The following is a 17,432-nucleotide window of genomic DNA, read 5'->3' on the forward strand; positions in this document are numbered from 1 at the left end:
AACGCACAGTTGGAAGGGTTAAAGTCGACAGTGAGTAATTCTCTGCTATTACACCTTTCCTACAACCACCCCGCGGTCCGCTACCGCTCCCCCACCCCATCCGTACACCCACCCCGGCCGGGCTCCGCTCGGGTCTCGAACTGGCGGAGATAGGACCGCTGCCGCACTGCCATTGGAGGCCCCGCCCTAGGTTCCCCCCTCTGCCCGTGACGTCAAAAAAGCGCCTCTTTGTTTACGCATGCGCTCCCGCGCCTCCACGGGAATCGTAGTCTCTCCTCGCGGGACGTCGCGGCGCCAAGCAGAGCCGGGCCCGCGCGAGGACTACAGCTCCCATGAGCGCCTCCTCGCCTCGCCTTGCGTAGCGCGCGTCCCTTTCGCAGCAGCGGCGGCGCCTTCCTTTCCGCCATCTTGGTTTCCCGGGTGACTGGGGCGGCCGGCCCGCGGAGGAGAGGAGCGCGATGCTGGCCTGCCTGATGAGCCGGCCGGGCCCGCCCGCTCTCGCGCGGCTCCTGGGGGCCGCGGCCAGACGCCCGCTCGCCAAACGCGGCACGTCGGCGCGGGAGTCGGCCGGCCGAGAAGACGAGGCCCGCGGGGCCGAGCGCCAGGAGCTGCACTTCCCGCCGGGCGTCGCTAGGGGTCGCCCGGCCCCCACCCGGACGGCGGAGGCGAGCGGCGGCGGGGTGCAGCGGCGGCAGGCGGCCTCCAGGGGGCGCCCGCTGGGCCTGCGGGGCTCCCCGGCGCCTTTGGGGGGCTGGTGGGGGCTGCCCCGCCCGGAGGAGGAGGAGGAGGAGGCGGCCCCCCCGCCGGGCTTGTGGCCCAACCCGTCGCCCGCGGGCCGCCGCCGCCACCACCGGCGCAGGGAGAGCCGGGCCAGCACCGGCGCCCTCCCCGCCGCGGCCCTGGCAGCTGCCGGGCTGGCCCTGTGCTACAGCCGGGGCCCCACCTCCAAAGGTGACTGCGGGAGGGGGCTCGTTAGCGGGGAGGGGGGACCCCCCACCTGCAGGAGCCTGGCAGGGTGACGCCCCCCCCAAGAGCCAGAATGACCCTGCGGTGCTCCTGCAGGAGGGGGCTATGCCCCTATTGGAATGAAGGAATTGTGGGGAGGGGGCAGCTGCCTCCCCCATGTGCATAAACCTGGCAGGGTGACTCCAGCTTTGACATCCCCCCCCCAAAACAGCTGGAATGACCCTGCGGTGCTTCTGCAGGGAAGGGGGCGCCTGCCTTGGCTATGGGCTGCCTCGCCCCCCTCCCAATTGGAATGAAGGAATTGTGGGGAGGGAGCACCCCCAGGCCCTCTTAAGGATCGGGTCAGGGGCAGCTGTCCCCCCAATGTGCATAAACCTGGCAGGGTGACTCCAGTTTTGACATCCGCCCCCCCAAACAGCTGGAATGACCCTGCGGTGCTTCTGCAGGAGGGGGGCAGCTGCCTCGCCCCCCCAATTGGAATGAATGAATTGTGGGGAGGGGGCACCCCCAATGCCCTCTAAGGATCAGGTCTGGGTCTAGGCAGCCCTTGTGCCCATGCCAGGGGCAGCTCCCCCCCCCGCAGAAACCTGGCAGGGTGACTCCAGCTTTGCCATCCCCCCCCCAACAGCTGGAGTGATCCTGCTGTGCTTCTGCAGGAGGGGGGGCGGTTGCCCCTGGCTATGGGCTGCCTCGCCCCCCCTCCCAATTGGAATGAAGGAATTATGGGGAGGGAGCACCCCAGGCCCTCTAAGGAGCGGGTCTAGGTCTAGGCAGCCCTTGTGCCCGTGCCAGTTGGCTATGGGCTACTTCAGCCCCCCTTTTGGAATGAAGGAATCGGGGGGGTGGAGGGGGCATCCCCAGGCCCTCTAAGGATTGGGTCTGGGTTTGGGCAGCCCTTATGCCCATGCCAGGGGCAGTTGCCCCCCCGTCTGTAAAAACTTGGGGTGTCACTGCCTTTGATCACCCCCCCGAGCCAGAATGCCCCTGGTGTGCTTTTGCAGAAGGTGGCAGCTGTCCCTGGCATGGGCACGGGGGCTGCCTGGACCGTGGGGGCACTGCCCTCAACGCAGGGTCTACCAGAGCCTCTATTGGGATGAAGGATGCGTGAGGAGGGGTCCCTAAAGACTGGGGTCTTTGTACCCGTGCTGGGGGCAGCTGCCACCTTCTGCAAAAGCATGGCAGGGTGATGCCGGCTCTGATCCCACCTTCTGCAGAAGGTGAGAGCTGCCCCTAGCATGGGCAGAGGGGCTGCCTGGACCTTAAGAGGCCCTGCCCTCAACCTGGAAGGTGACTAGGGCCCCCCTCAGCCCCCATTGGGATGAAAGATGGGTGGGGAGGGGGCTGGGCTGCCGGGAGGAAGGGGGTCCGCCACGCCCTTAAGGCAGTCCCTGTGCCCATGCCAGCTGCTGCCAGCTGCAGAAACACGCCAGGGTGATTCAGCCTTGTCCCCCTCTTCCGCCCTCCCCAAGACTCTAGTGTTGGGGGAGAGGCCAGCCACGCTCCCCCCCAAGTTGCCTAGGCCAGGGGTCTCCCACCTTGGCCACTAAGACTTGTGGACTTCAACTCCCAGAATTCCTCAGCCAGCCAAGCTAAGGAATTCTGGGAGTTGAAGTCCACCAGTCATCAAAGGGCCATGTTTGAAGGCCCCCTACTCTTACTACAGTGATCCTCATTGGGGCCTAAGGAGAAATTGCAACAGCTTCTCTTAATTCATAAAGTCCTAAAGCTGGGAGGGACCTTGGAGGTCAACTAGTCCAACCCCCTCCCCAAGGCAGAGGTTCCCAGACCGTCCCAATCTTCCCTATTTTTCTCTCATGGCAGTACGGCGACTGTGGTTTTAACTCCAGACTTATTGATTTATTGCTCTGTTTCAGGGGACTTCCAACTTGGCCCTTTCATGACTTGTGGACTTCAATTCCCAGAATTCCCCAGCCAGCTTTGCTGGCTGGGGAATTCTGGAAGTTGAAGTCCACAAGCCTTAAAGTGGCCAAGGTTGGAGACCCCTGGCCTAGGCCTAGGGCAGTGGTTCTCAACCTGTAGGTCGGGACCCCATTTGGGGTCGAACGACCATTTCACGGGGGTCGCCAAACAACGCAGTCCGCCATTTTTTCCCCCCCTTTTCCTTAGCTGTGCTCCCTTTTATTCTATTGGCTTTTGAAAGCCAATCGAATAGACTCTCTTGAATAGAGTCCAATTCTATTGGCTTTCCAAAGCCAATAGGAATTGTCCAGGCTGTCTCTGCCCTGCTGAGCCCGCCAAAAGCCCCATTCTGCAAACGGTGCTGCACCCGTTGAGTAGTCCTCGACTTACGACCGGTTGGGGGGTCGCGGCATTAAAAAGGTTGAGAACCACTGGCCTAGGGTGACTTTCGCGGCTCTGACATAAGATTTAGCCCACCTGACGGGTAGAGAGGAGATCTCGGGGCACCAGTGTTGCTACTCCTCCAGTTACAGCCATAGCTGGGACCCGTATTTCCACTGCCAAGCAGGGTGATTGTTAAATGAGTCCCCCCCCACTCCAATTTTTGCCACAGCTGTTAAGCGAATCATGCAGTTGTTAAGTGAGTTCGGCCTTCCCCCATTGATTTTAACTGGTCAGAAGCTAGCTGGAAAGGTCGTAAATGGCGCCCACATGACCCTGGGACAGTGCAACTGTCATACATACATACCGGTTGCCAAGCGCCTGGATGTTGATCACGTGTCCGTGGGGATGCTGCAATGGTCATAATTGTGAGGACCAAAATCATGGTCTGCTTTTTTAATTTTTGTTTTTCATTTTCTCTTTTTCAGAAGAGTCCCTCCTGGAAGCTGTGCGACTCAACAGTGTCCCTGAAGTGGAAAGGTACTAGTACTAGTAATAATAATGATGATGATGACGATTAATAATAATAATAATAATAGAAGTTGGAAGGGACCTTGGAGGTCATCTAGTCCAACCCCCTGCTCAGGCAGGAAACCCTCTACCATTTCAGACCAATGGCTGTCCAGTCTCTTCTTAAGAACTTCCAGTGTTGGAGCATTCACCGCTTCTGGAGGCAGGTTGTTCCACTGGTTAATTGTTCTAACTGTCAAGAAGTTTCTCCTTAGTTCTAGGTTGCTTCTCTCCTTGATCAGTTTCCACCCGTTGCTTCTCGTCCTGCCTTCAGGCGCTTTGGAGAATAGCTTGACTCCCTTTTCTTTGGGGCAGCCCCTGAGATACTGGCAGATTGCTATCCTGTCCCCCCTCGTCCTTCTCTTCGTTAAACTACTATACATACCCAATTCTAGCAGCCATTCCTTATATGTAAGATCTTGCGGTTTTCTGAGCAGTGCGCCCGGGGGGGGGGGGAAATCCCTGCTAGTTCTGCACACACCCAACTTGAGTGGCTACTGTGCCCATGCTGGCGCTGAACGTGATATATGGGGCCCATGTTTCCTCTGAAGTACGTGGTTTGGCTCACTTACTTGAGATAGCAATAGCAGTTAGACTTACAGACCGTTTCACAGTGCTGTACAGTGGTTAGAAATGTCAGCATACGGCCCCCAACCATCTAGGTCCACACATTACCAAGTTCGGAAGGATGGATGGCTGAGTTAACCTTGGGCTGTTCAGGATCAAATTCTTGGGTGTGGGCAGAGTTTAACCACTGCGCCACCACAGATAGGTAGGTAGGTCGGTAAGTAGGTAGGTAGAAAGATGGGAGATAGATAGATAGATAGATAGATAGATAGATAGATAGATAGATAGATAGATAGATAGATAGATAGATAGATAGATAGATAGATAGTAGGTAGGTAGGTAGGTAGGTGGATAGATAGATAGATAGATAGATAGATAGATAGATAGATAGATAGATAGATAGATAGATAAAAATGGTATATAGGTGGATAGATAGATAGAAAGATGGTAGATAGGTAGATAGATAAATAGAAAGATAGAAAGATGGTAGAGGTAGATGGATGGGTGGGTAGATAGATAGATAGATAGATAGATAGATAGATAGATAGATAGATAGATAGATAGATAGATAGGTAAATGGATGGATGGATAGATAGATGATAGATATAGATGGTAGGTAGGTAGATAGATAGATAAAAAGATGGTAGATAGGTGGATGGATAGATAGGTAGGTAGATAAATAGAAAGATAGAAAAAAGGTGGATAGATAGAAAGATGGTAGGTAGGTAGGTAGATAAATAGAAAGCTAGAAAGATGGTAGGTGGATGGATGGATGGATAGATAGAAAGATGGTAGATAGGTAGGTAGGTAGATAAATAGAAAGATAGAAAAATGGTAGATAGGTAGATGGATGGATGGATGGATGGATAGGTAGAAAGATGGTAGATAGGTAGGTAGATACATAGATAGAAAGATGGTAGGTAGGTGGGTAGGTAGATAGATAAATAGAAAGATGGTAGATAGGTGGATGGATGGATAGACAGATAGATAGCATGGCTGGCTCAGGAATTCTGGGTATTGAAGTCCACACGTCATAAAAGAGCCCAGGGTGCCCACCCCTGCCCTAGACCAAACTGGCTCTCATCCAAGAGACCTGCATTTAATTGTAATCCTATTTGGGGAAGTAACTGGCGTTCGCTCTCAGTAGAAGAACGTCTGGCGTGGGTTTGGCGGATCCCGGAGGTGCCGGCAAGGGGCCACCCCCAGCTGGGGTCGGAGGAGGGCTCCTCCGTTCTCTCTGAGCTTGGCTGTCCGGTCGGAGAAGGACCCGGCCTCCCTCCCTTGCAGAGGCTTTTGCACAGGCCTCTCCAGTGGAAACAGGGACCAAGTGGGAGAAGCCGTCGGCCCTGCCCTCCACCCCAGGGGGAGGGGCTCCCGGAGTCACTCAGCCAGAACTCTGAATAGAGGCTCCATATGTCTTGGGCTGGGGGGGCCGTCGGGGTGGGTGGGTGGGCACCCCAGGCCTGTGCTGCAAGGGGAGATGCCCGGAGAGGTCTCGGGGTCATCTGCCCTGGCGGGGTGGGGTGGGTGGGGGACTGCGGACTGCTTTTGGGTGTGTGTGTGTGTGTGTGTGTGGGAGGGGGGCTTTGGATTGGATTGTGGCAGGTGGGAAAGGGAGCCGTTGCACTAAGATTCCTGCTAGGGAAGAATTTGTAGCCCCCCCCCCCCAAGAGTGTAAGCTGAGCTCCTGCACGAGGGTCTTCGTTCGCCTTGGCTGATAGAAGCGAATGTTTGTAGCTGAGGGTTGAACTGTGTGGGCCTTGGTACTCTTTGAGTCGGGCAGTTTAATTTTATCATTTTCTATGACTTTCTCTATTTTATGATCCCACCAGTTTTTGCTTACAGGTATTATTATTATTATTACTATTATTATTACAGCCCTCTGTAACCTGATGGATGTTCTTGAGAGGGTTGGGAAACGCAGTTCACAAGACCTGCAAATAACACGGGCAGTTGTGCTAGCTGGCAATTCAGTTGCCTGGGGGTTCCTTTATGAGGCACCAGGTTGGGGAGACCTGGCCTAGAGTTCCTTCCAGCTAGGTTTCCTTTCTGAGCAGGGGGTTGGGCTAGATGACCTCCAAGGTCCCTTCCAACTTTATTATTGTTCTTATTATTATGTCGGGAATGCGCCTCTTTGGGAGCAGCTCCACCCAATTCCTGAAGGTTCCTCCTCCAGTTAAAAAAGTGGAAGGAACATCCGCCACGGGTGATCCAGAGAATTTTATTTTATTAGCAATAAAAGGCCCTGGCTGGTACATCCGTTGGGTTGTCTAGGAGCTGAGCGGCAGCCATCCCTTTATCGATCTGTTGTGATTAAACGAGACAGGGAATATATTCATGAGGATGACGGGCCCTCGGGACATAAGAGTTCAGCCGTTTCACAAGAGCTGCTAAGTCACTCCGCACCAACACGATGGGTTTTGGTTTTTTTTTAAATCCGCCGATAATTAATAATAATTAATAATCTGCCGAGGTGGCGCAGCAGTGAGAGTGCAGTACTGCAGGCCACTTTAGCTGACTGTGTTCAGCAGGTCGGCGGTTCAAATCTCACCGGCTCAAGGTTGACTCAGCCTTCCATCCTTCCGGGGTAGGTAAAATGAGGACCCAGATTGTTGGGGGCAATGTAAATATATATATATATACATTGCTTACTGGTGTACACCGCTTAGAGAGTGCTTGCACTTAAAGCGGTAAGTCTCATAAATAAATAAATAAATTGGAACCACCGTCGGCACGCCTTATGCTGCTCACTGGAGCTGTGGGGTTTCAGTTCACCTGTGGACCTCACCGCCCATAATCCTAAACTAGACCGGTGGGAAGTCCAGTCCAACCTCGCCAGAGAGCGGCAGGCTGAGAATGTGTGGTTTTATGGCTGAGTGGGCGCCCGGGTGTTGGTGTGTTTTGTCTTTAACAACTGGGGAGAGATTCTGCTCAGAAAGATCTGACCTCAGCCTGGCCTTTTTAAGAGCCTCAGTGGTGCCTTCGTTGCTGCTGTAATTGAAGCCACTGAGTGTCCGTTTCCTCTCCCCTGTCAACCTTCCCAAGCAGGTTGAGGAGCCAAATGATGGGAGAAAACACCTGTAGCTCAAGGTTGAACTCTGGGGTTCTGGGTGCTCTCTTTGCTTGGTTTTCTTCTTGCAGACGTTTCATGGCCCAGCTAGGTAACATCATCAGTGCTGGAAGGGAGTGTGGTTTGTCGAGGAGGAGGAGGAAGACTAAGACTGTGGGGTCCTTGGTGCTCTCTGAGCTTGCTTGTTTTCCTGCAGACGTTTCATGGCCCAGCTAGGTAACATCATCAGTGCTAGAAGGGAGGAGGAGGAGGAGGAGGAGGAGGAGGAGGAGGAGGAGGAGGAGGAGGAGGAGGAGGACGACGACGACTGTGGGGTCCTTGGTGCTCTCTGAGCTTGCTCGTTTTCTTGCAGACGTTTCATGACTCAGCTAGGTAACATCATCAGTGCTAGAAGGGAGGAGGAGAAAGAAGGAAGGAAGGAAGGAAGGAACGAACGAACGAACGAACGAACGAACGACAGATGTGGGGTCCTTTGTGCTCTCTGAGCTTGTTTGTTTTCTTGCAGACGTTTCATGACCCAGCTAGGTAACATCATCAGTGCTGGAAGGGAGTGAGGTCTGTGGAGGAGGAGGAGGAGGACAAATGTGGCGTCCTCGGTATTTTCTGAACTTGGTGGTTTCCTTGCAGACATTTCATGACCCAACTAGGTGACATCATCAGTTCTAGAAGGGAGTGGGGTTTGCCGAGAGGAAGAGGAGGAGTGTGAGGTGCTTGGTGTTTTATGAGCCAGGTGGTTCCCTTGTGGACATTTCATGACCTAAGTAGGGACCCATCATGAATTCTAGAAGGGAGGAGGAAGGAAGGAAGGAAGGAAGGAAGGAAGGAAGGAAGGAAGGAAGGAAGGAAGGAAGGAAGGAAGGAAGGAGAGAGAGAGAGAGGGGTAGCACTTGGTGCTCTCTGAGCTTGGCTGTTCTCTTGAAGATGTTTCATGACCCCACTAGGGAACGTGGTCAGTACTGTGGGGTCCTTAATGATCTCTGAGCTGGATGGGTTTTTTGCAGACGTTTCATGACCCAACTAGGGAACCTCATCAGTGCTAGAAGGGAGGAGGAGGAGGAGGAGGAGGAGGAGGAGGAGGAGGAGGAGGAGGAGGAGGAGAACTGTGGGGTCCTTGTTGCTCTCTGAGCTGGATTGTTTTCTTGCAGACATTTCATGGCCCAACTAGGGAACATCATCAGTGTTAGAAGGAAGTGGGTTTTGCAGAGTGGAGGAAGAAGAGGAGGAGAAAGAGGAGGACTGTGGAGTCCTTAGGCAGTCTCTAAACTCAGCTGTTTTCCTGTAGACGTTTTATGACCCAGCTAAGGAACACCATCAGTGCTAGAAGGGAGGGGAATTTGCGCTCTGCTCATACGCAGTAACTTGCCCTGCCATTTTGTTGGGATATGGTTTTTCCCCTCTGTTGTTCCTCCATTAGGGTATTCCTTTCTGCTTCATGGTTTGTCTGGTGTCAATCCATGCTGATCTGGCTGTAGGCCGCAGAGCAAACTCTGGACGATTCCTTTTCAAGGACCTAAATCTAGTGAGTAGGATCCCTGACTGTGGGATTACCCCTTGATATGGGGGGAGGAGTGTACAATAGAATATTAGAATAACATCATTGGACGGGACCTTAGAGGTCATCTAGTCCAACTCCCTGCTCAGGCAGGAAACCCTAGACCTTTTCAGACAAATGGCTGTCCAGTCTCTTCTTAAAAACCTCCAGTCTTGGAGCACCCACAACTTCTGGAGGCAGGTGGTTCCACGGGTTAATTGTTCTGACTGTCAGGAAGTTTCTCCTTAGTTCCAGGTTGCTTCTCTCCTTGATCAGTTTCCATCCGTCGCTTCTTGTCCTGCCTTCTTCAGGTGCCTTGGAGAATAGGGTGACCCCCCCCTCTTCTTTGGGGCAGCCCCTGAGATATTGCTATCCTGACCCCCTCCTCGTCCTTCTCTTCTTTAGACCAGACCTGTGGAGAAAGACCCCCGTATTGCAGAGGAAGGAAGAAGGGACAAAGTGACCTTAGGAAAACTGACCCTGAGATTCAAGAGGCCATGTTTTGATTCAGTCAAGCCTGTCCTTAGCCGCCTTGGAGCCTCTGTTCCTCCAGGCGCAATTTGCACAATTTGGGTCTGCAAAAAGCTTTGGGCCACTCCAGGCCAGCCCCCTTGCCCGGTGAATTGATCGGCCTGTTGTCGGTTGCCAGGTGGGTCACACCCACCTGGCACCCGACGATGCATAAGTGGGTTTTGGGTTCCAATTTGGACACTCGGTCTCTAAATGATTCGCCATCACTGCCCTATACCATTTCAGACAAATGGCTGCCCAGTCTCTTCTTAAATTTCTCCAGTGTTGGAGCATTCACTGCTTCTGGAGGCAGGTAGTTCCACGGGTTAATTGTTCTCACTGTCAGGAAGTTTCTCCTTAGTTCTAGATTGCTTCTCTCCTTGATCAGTTTCGTATCCACAGTCCTCCCCCACTTTCAATTTCTACACATCTCCTCTGTATTTCTTCATTATGAGGTCTTGCGGCTGCCCAGATAAATTTTGCAAGCTGGGGAGGGGAAATGAGAATTTGCTCCTTCGCCCGGCTTTGGGGAAGGCAGAGAAATGCGTTTATGAATAATCGGGAACCGCTTTCAAAACATTTCAAGCCCCCTTGAAATATTAAGCATCCTGTTTATGAGGGCAGTGAAATTGCTTGTTTTCGTACTCTGCGCGCTCCAAATCTGATTTATTGTTGCGATATTATTCAGATTCATTCTGTTTACGTCTTTGTCATGATCGCAAATAAAACAAACGTTTTTTAAACCAAAGTAAAAAAGCAAAGCTTTTTTTTTTTTAAAAAAAAGCCATCAGAATATACACTTGAAGTTTTCCAGCTTACATCATAAGATTAAACTCAAAAGATTCTCTTTAACTATTATTAAAATAGTCCAATGCATAAGAATCAGTATTCTTATAGCTGCTGAAAACGTTATGTGGAGTCTTTTACGCCGCCTGGGTGCGTGGGTAGAGTTTTACAGAAACCACAATACAGATGGTGCAGCTGAGGCCAAACTTTCTATTGCTAAGTCGTTAAGTGAGTTTTGCCCCATTTTACGGCCTTTCTTGCCACAGTTGTTTAGTGAAGCGCTAAGTTGATTAGTTAGTAACCTGGTTGTTAAGTGGATCTGGCTTCCCCCATTGGCTTTGCTTCTCAGAAGCTCACAAAAAGGGGATCCCATCACCCCGAGACACAGCAGTGGTCACAAGTGTGAACCAATTGCCAAGTGTCTGAATTTTGATCACGTAACCGTGGAGATGCTGCAACGGTCGTAACTGTGAAAAACGGTCCTAAGTCACTCGTTTCAGTGCTGTTGCAGCTTTGAACGGTCACTAAACGAACGGTTGTAAGTCGAGGACTGCTTGTACTGTTGTAACCCCTCAATTGGTAGGCAGCCTTGGCTCTTTTATGACTGGTGGACTTCAACTCCCAGAATTCCTGAGCCAGCATGGAGGAACTATGGCCCCTTCATGACTCGAGGACTTCAACTCCCAGAATCCTGAGCCAGCATGGGGGAAACTTTGGCCCCTTCATGACTCGTGGACTTCAACTCCCAGAATTCCTGAGCCAGCATGAGGGAACTATGGCCCCTTCATGACTTGTGGACTTCAACTCCCAGAATCCTTGAGCCAGCGTGACTCAGCTTGGAAACCTCTCCCTTTCCCCTCAGCATGGCTGGCTCAGGAATTCTGGGAGTTGAAGTCCATGAGTCATAAAAGGGGGAAGTTTGAAAACCCCTGCCCTAATGTATCTTTTGGAGCAAAAATTAATATAAGACCCGGTCTTATTTTCGGGCAAACACAGGGTATAAGCCAACGGTAGGCCACCTTGTCTCTTTTATTACTGGTGGACTTCAACTCCCAGAATTCCTGAGCCAGCAAGGGGGAACTGTAGCCCTTTCATGACTCGAGGACTTCAACTCCCAGAATTCCTCAGCCAGCATGGGGGAACTATGGCCCCTTCATGACTCCTGGACTTCAACTCCCAGAATTCCTGAGCCAGCATGGCGGAACTATGGCCTCTTCATGACTCGAGGACTTCAACTCCCAGAATTCCTGAGCCAGCATGGCTCAGCTTGGAAGCCTCTCCCTTTCCCCTCAGTGTGGCTGGCTCAGGAATTCTGGGAGTTGAAGTCCACCAGTCATAAAAGAGCCAAGGTTGCCTACCCCTGCCCTAAATGAAGACTTTTAAGTCGAGGACTCGCTGTGATGAGAATGCAGGCTCTGCATCTCTTTGGGAAAATGGAAGATGTGATTTATTGCATTGCGAAGGACTCAAAGCTGATGAGGAGACGATTTTGAGCCTCTTTTGTGTGTTTGGAGCCCTGGTGGCCTTAAGGGAAAACAGCAGCCAGGCTGCCAGCCCAGACTGGAAGCAGCCCTCCAGAGCATGGGGAGGGGTCTTTTGGAGCCCCCGCTGGGGCTATGTCAACCCCTGGCATTGCAAAGCTGCCCCCTTGACCTCAAGGAAGTAACACTCTGGGTGATGTAATGTGATCAGGAGCAATTAGCTGGAGACAGGGGTCTGGGATATGTTGCTGGGGGATCTTGGGAAAACCCCCCCCCCACCCATGCAGCTGTTGGCCTGGATTCCAAGGAACAGCATCCCCCATCACAAAGGGGTCTCTTGTTGCTGCTGTAAACACAACCATCTGCCTCGTTGTCACCCTGTCCAGTCTTGCAGAAAGTGGATGGGGCTCCTTAGATCCGCTGTCTCCAAGCTGGGTGGCTTTAAGAACTGGTGGACTTCAACTCCCAGAATTCCCCAGCCAGCTCCAAGCTGGGTGGCTTTAAGAACTGGTGGACTTCAACTCCCAGAATTCCCCAGCCAGCCATGCTGGCTGGGGAATTCTGGGAGTTGAAGTCCACCAGTTCTTAAAGCCGCCCAGCTTGGAGACCCGTGCCTTAGATAACTTTCCAGAATTTCTTGGTTCTCTGATTAAAATGTGTTTAAGTGTAGCCAGGGTCGTTGTCTAAGAACAGCAGCCCAGAGATCTATGGGGCGGGAGGCCTGTAGATTGTGAAACCCAAGCGCACTTGCACAGGTTGCGATACCTCTGTTGTGGTTTCACAAGTTCACATCTTGGCCCCGAACAGCAGCAGCATCCGATGCTCCTGGTTCCGTTGCAGCTTCTGATCCCAGCCAAACAGAAGGGGTAATCCTCGACTTACGACTGGGAGCTACGGGGAGGGGTCTGCTTACGACCTGATGCAAAGTTCCTACAGTGTTGTCACTTCTTCCCCCACCCGTGGTCACATTTCAGGAACTCAGCATGGTGGCCATTTGCAGTGCCCACATTATGATGTTTACTTCCGGTTTTGCGTGAGTCCAAGCTGGCCCTGACAGTCTTTTTCTGCTCTGGATAAGTAGGTGACGCTGTTGTGTATTGTGCTGTCTCAGAGGCCACAAATAGAAGAGGATGCTTGCAATGTGGGGTCCCTGATACCCTGTTTCCTTGCAGACGTTATCATGACCCAACTAGGTAACGTGATCAATGCTAGGAAGGGGGGGGGGTTGATGTCTGTTTATAAATGAGTAGCTTGCCCTGTCAGTGTGGGTGGGTATATAAATAGGGAGCAAACTCTATTCCCTTGAGGGTCTGATGATGTTACCTAGTTAGGTTATGAAAGGTCTACAAAGAAAACACAAGTGATGGTCAAGGACCCCATAATCCTCCTCCTCCTCATCCCTTCTAGCACTGATGATGTTACCTAGTTGGGCCATGAAACGTCTGCAAGAAAACCAGCCAGCTCAGAGAGCACCAAGGACCCTGCAGTCTTTCTTTCTTTCTTTCTTTCTTTCTTTCTTTCTTTCTTTCTTTCTTTCTTTCTTTCTTTCTTTCTTTCTTTCTTTCTTTCTTTCTTTCTTTCTTTCCCTCCCTCCCTCCCTCCCTCCTTCCTTCCTTCCTTCCTTCCTTCCTTCCTCCTCCTCCTCCTCCTCCTTGCTTGTAGCACTGATGATGTTCCCTAGTTGGGTCATGAAACGTCTGCAAGAAAACCACCCAGGTCAGAGAGCACCAAGGACTCCACAGTCTTTCTTTCTTTCTTTCTTTCTTTCTTTCTTTCTTTCTTTCTTTCTTTCTTTCTTTCTTTCTTCCTTCCTTCCTTCCTTCCTTCCTTCCTTCCTTCCTTCCTCCCTCCCTCCCTCCCTCCCTCCCTTCCTTCCCCCTTCTAGCACTGATGAGGTTCCCTAGTTGGGTCATGAAACATCTGCAAGAAAACCACTCAGCTCAGAGAGCACCAAGGACCCCACTGTTTTTTTTTCCTCCTCCTCCTCCTCCTCCTCCTCCTCCTCTCCTCCTCCTCCTCCTCCTCCTCCTCCTCCTCCTCCTCCTCCTTCTCCTCCTCCTCCTCCTCCTCCTCTTCCTCCTCCTTTCTAGCACTGATGATGTTCCCTAGTTGGATCATTAAACGTCTGCAAGAAAACCCCCCAGCTCAGAGAGCGTCAAGGACCCCACAGTTCTTCTTCTCCTCCTCCTCCCTTCTAGCAATAGCCCTTAGACTTATATACCGCTTCACAGTGTTTTACAGCCATCTCTAAGCGGTTCACAGACTCAGCATATTGCCCCCCAACAATCTGGGTCCTCATTTTCCAACCTCAGAAGGACGGAAGGCTGAGTCAACCTTGAGCTGGTCAGGATTGAAATGCTGGCAGCGGGCAAAGTCAGCCTGCAAAGCTGCATTCTAACCACTGCGCCATCACGGCTCTTTGGTCGCCCTGATGATGTTCCTTGGTCAGGTCATGAAATGTTCACAAGCAAACGGCGAAGCTGAGAGAGCATCCAGCATCCCAGGGTTGATAAGAGGACAGGAGAGGAGAGGAGAAAATAAGATAAGATAAGATAAGACAAGACAGTGGTTCTCAACCTTTTTAATGCCGCGACCCCCAAACCGGTCGTAAGTCGAGGACTACTCAACCGGTCGTAAGTCGAGGACTACTCAACGGGTGCAGCACCGTTTGCAGAATGGGACTTTTGGCGGGCTCAGCAGGGCAGAGACAGCCTGGACAATTCCTATTGGCTTTTGAAAGCCAATAGAATTAGACTCTATTCAAGAGACTCTATTCTATTGGCTTTCCAAAGCCAATAGAATAAAAGGGAGGAGCACAGCTAAGGAAAAGGGGAAAAAATGGCGGACTGCGTCATTTGGCGACCCCTGTGAAATGGTCATTTGACCCCAAATGGGGTCCCGACCCACAGGTTGAGAACCACTGAGATAAGATAAGATAACCTTTATTGTCATTTTTTTTTACTGTGGGCACAAGGGCACACATCAAAAATGAAATTGAGTTGCCCGCTCTCAAGATACAAATATTCTGTTCTATGGTGCTCCTTGCAACTCTCCTCCGCTCGTCCCGAGCCCTGACCCCGGGCTAAACATGCAGACTCACACCTCTGGACTAATGGACAGGTTGTGTCTTTCTCCCTCCAGGTTGTTGGAAGAAGGTGTTAACGTGAACACCCGACACAAACTTGGCTGGTCTGCTCTGATGGTAGCCGCGATCAACAGAAATTCAAGGTCAGTAATTAAAAACGCTAGAACGACACAAACCGTTCCCCAAATTCACACAAATTGCGGGGGGGGGGGGGGGAAAGGTTCATAGATAAAAACAACCACAAAAAGCCCTGCCGTTCTGGGAAAAAGCATCTCATCCCTGGCCTGGAACTGAAATTGTATTTGAAGGAAACTGTCTGGCCAGAATTCCAGGCTAGCCAAGCAAAATGATTTCAGAATTTCCATACAAGAAGTCCTCGACTTTACTTCAGTTCATTTAGTGACCGTTCGAAGTTACAACGGCAGTGAAAAACATGGCTCGGGGCCATTTTTCACACTTACGTCCCCACAGTCACGTGATCAAAATTCAGAGGCTCGGCAACTGGCATGTACTTGTGACGGTTGCAGTGTCCCCGGGGGGAGGGTCACGTGATCATCTGTGACATTCTGACAAGCGAAGGCAAGGGGAAGCCGGATTCACTTCACAAGAGTGTTACTAGCTTAAGCGCTGCGGTTTCACTTCACAACTGTGGCAAGAAAGGTCGTAAAATGGGGCAGGACTTACTTTACAACTGTCTCGCTTAGCACCAGAAATTTCGGGCTCAGTTGTGATCATAAGTCGAGGACTACCTGTGTCCTGGAGAACCTACTTCTGCTACTATTGGAGAATGGTGCCCAATAACATCATTACATGAGTGGGTTAATGTGTACTGATAAGAAGTAATAAAGGCATTACGAGGCCGACTCTACTTATGAAAAGTTATGGCACAATCACTTGAATAGAAGAGAAGAGAAATACAGAATAGAATAGAACAGAACAGAATTACAGAATAGAATAGAATAGAATAGAATAGAATAGAATAGAATTCGGAATTCAAGTAGAATTTAGAATAGAATAGAATTTAGAATAGAAAATGGAATACAATAGAATAGAATAAAAATAGGTATAGAATAGAATAGAATAGAATAAAAGTAGGAATAGAATAGAATATCTTTATTGTCACTGTGTAACTCACAACAGAATTAAGTGCTGTCCACTGTGCACACTACACAAAAGTAAAAATCACAAATAGCATACATTATATACACATATCCTTCACAGTCTGTTCAAACTTCTTCCTTCCTTCCTTCCTTCCTTCCTTCCTTCCTTCCTTCCTTCCTTCCTTCCTTCCTTCCTTCCTTCCTTTCCTCCTTCCCTCTCCTCCTCCCTTCCAGCACTGATGATGTTCCCTAGTTGGGTCATGAAACATCTGCTAGAAAACCACCCAGCTCAGAGAGCACCAAGGACCCCATTGTCTGTCTGTCTGTCTTTCTTTCTTTCTTTCTTTCTTTCTTTCTTTCTTTCTTTCTTTCTTTCTTTCTTTCTTTCTTTATTTCTTTCCTTCCTTCCTTCCTTCCTTCCTTCCTTCCTTCCTTCCTTCCTTCCTTCCTTCTCCTCCTCCTCCTCCTCCTCCTCCTCCTCCTCCTTCAGCACTGATGATGTTCCCTAGTTGGGTCATGAAACGTCTGCCAGAAAACCACCCAGCTCAGAGAGCATCAGGGACCCCCACAGTTCGAGCACAAGCTGCAGATATTCTATTCTATTTATTTTGGTTTTTCTCCCCCCCCCCCATTTTCCTGGATTGGCAAAGCTGTCCAGCCAGCGCCCTCACGCCCCCCCCCCCCCGTGAGTTCCCAAGACAGTCACCCGTCCTTTCAAGCCAGCTCTCCACAATGCCTTTGGTCCACAACTAAATTCAATTAACTTTTATTTCAAAGCCAAGCCAAAGAGGGAGAAAGAAATCCAATTTGGGGGGGGGGGACGTGGGACAGACGGCTGGACGGGGCTTTGATGTCGCAACCTCTCAGCGCCGCTTGACTTAGTCACAAGTTCATAAGCAAAAAAAAAAAGAGGCTTAATGTTTTGGGAAAACACTGGATTAAACGGGGCGGACAAAGGCCGAATATCCGCTCTCGGGCGACACACTACGAATCCGTGTGCCGAGATCGTGTGTGGTGAAAACTTTGATGTGCGCCATGACAAGCTGAAAGTCACGACCCTTTTGGGGAAGCCCCCCCCCAAAAAGGCGGGAGCCTTGAATCTGTTTGTTCAACTTTGATGTCCCAACAGCCACAGGTCCTCTTGTTTACACGGCTGTGCAAGGATGGCTTTAGCACTCCGTTTGCACTTTTCACCAGTGGACAATGGTCAGCAATGGAGTGTGACCGTTGTTGACCCATTCCGAGGGGCCAGCGGAGCAGAACAAGGTTTTTGGAGGTGCAAAGAGGCTGTTCATGCTACAGCAGTTTAGCCCAGATGGTCCTCCGTCCCAGCCTCTCTCGCATTTTTTTCTACTGGAGAAATATTCCCTCAGCATCTCATTCCCGTCTGGTTTAACCAGCATGGTCGAGATCTGTGGTAAATAGACTTTTCTTAGCAGAATAACAGAGTTGGAAGGGACCTTGG

The 17,432-nt window shown here is 51.1% G+C and overlaps 1 protein-coding gene across 2 annotated transcripts in view; it reads left to right on the top strand.

Annotated features, from left to right (window-relative positions):
• The first annotated feature begins 378 nt into the window (after positions 1 to 378).
• CLPB (caseinolytic mitochondrial matrix peptidase chaperone subunit B) overlaps positions 379 to 17,432 on the top strand; it is a 93,167-nt gene continuing 76,113 nt past the window's right edge. For both annotated transcript variants that reach the window (XM_039369752.1, XM_039369753.1), the window contains exons 1-3: positions 379 to 951; positions 3,756 to 3,807; positions 14,924 to 15,010. In XM_039369752.1, coding sequence (XP_039225686.1) covers positions 459 to 951; positions 3,756 to 3,807; positions 14,924 to 15,010 — 632 coding nt within the window. In that variant the 5' untranslated portion in view covers positions 379 to 458. The remainder of the gene's footprint in view (positions 952 to 3,755; positions 3,808 to 14,923; positions 15,011 to 17,432) is intronic.

The sequence above is a fragment of the Crotalus tigris genome, unplaced genomic scaffold, assembly GCF_016545835.1.
Source record: "Crotalus tigris isolate CLP2741 ecotype Arizona unplaced genomic scaffold, ASM1654583v1 scf7180000021220.622782, whole genome shotgun sequence".
NCBI classification, from domain to species: Eukaryota; Metazoa; Chordata; class Lepidosauria; order Squamata; family Viperidae; genus Crotalus; species Crotalus tigris.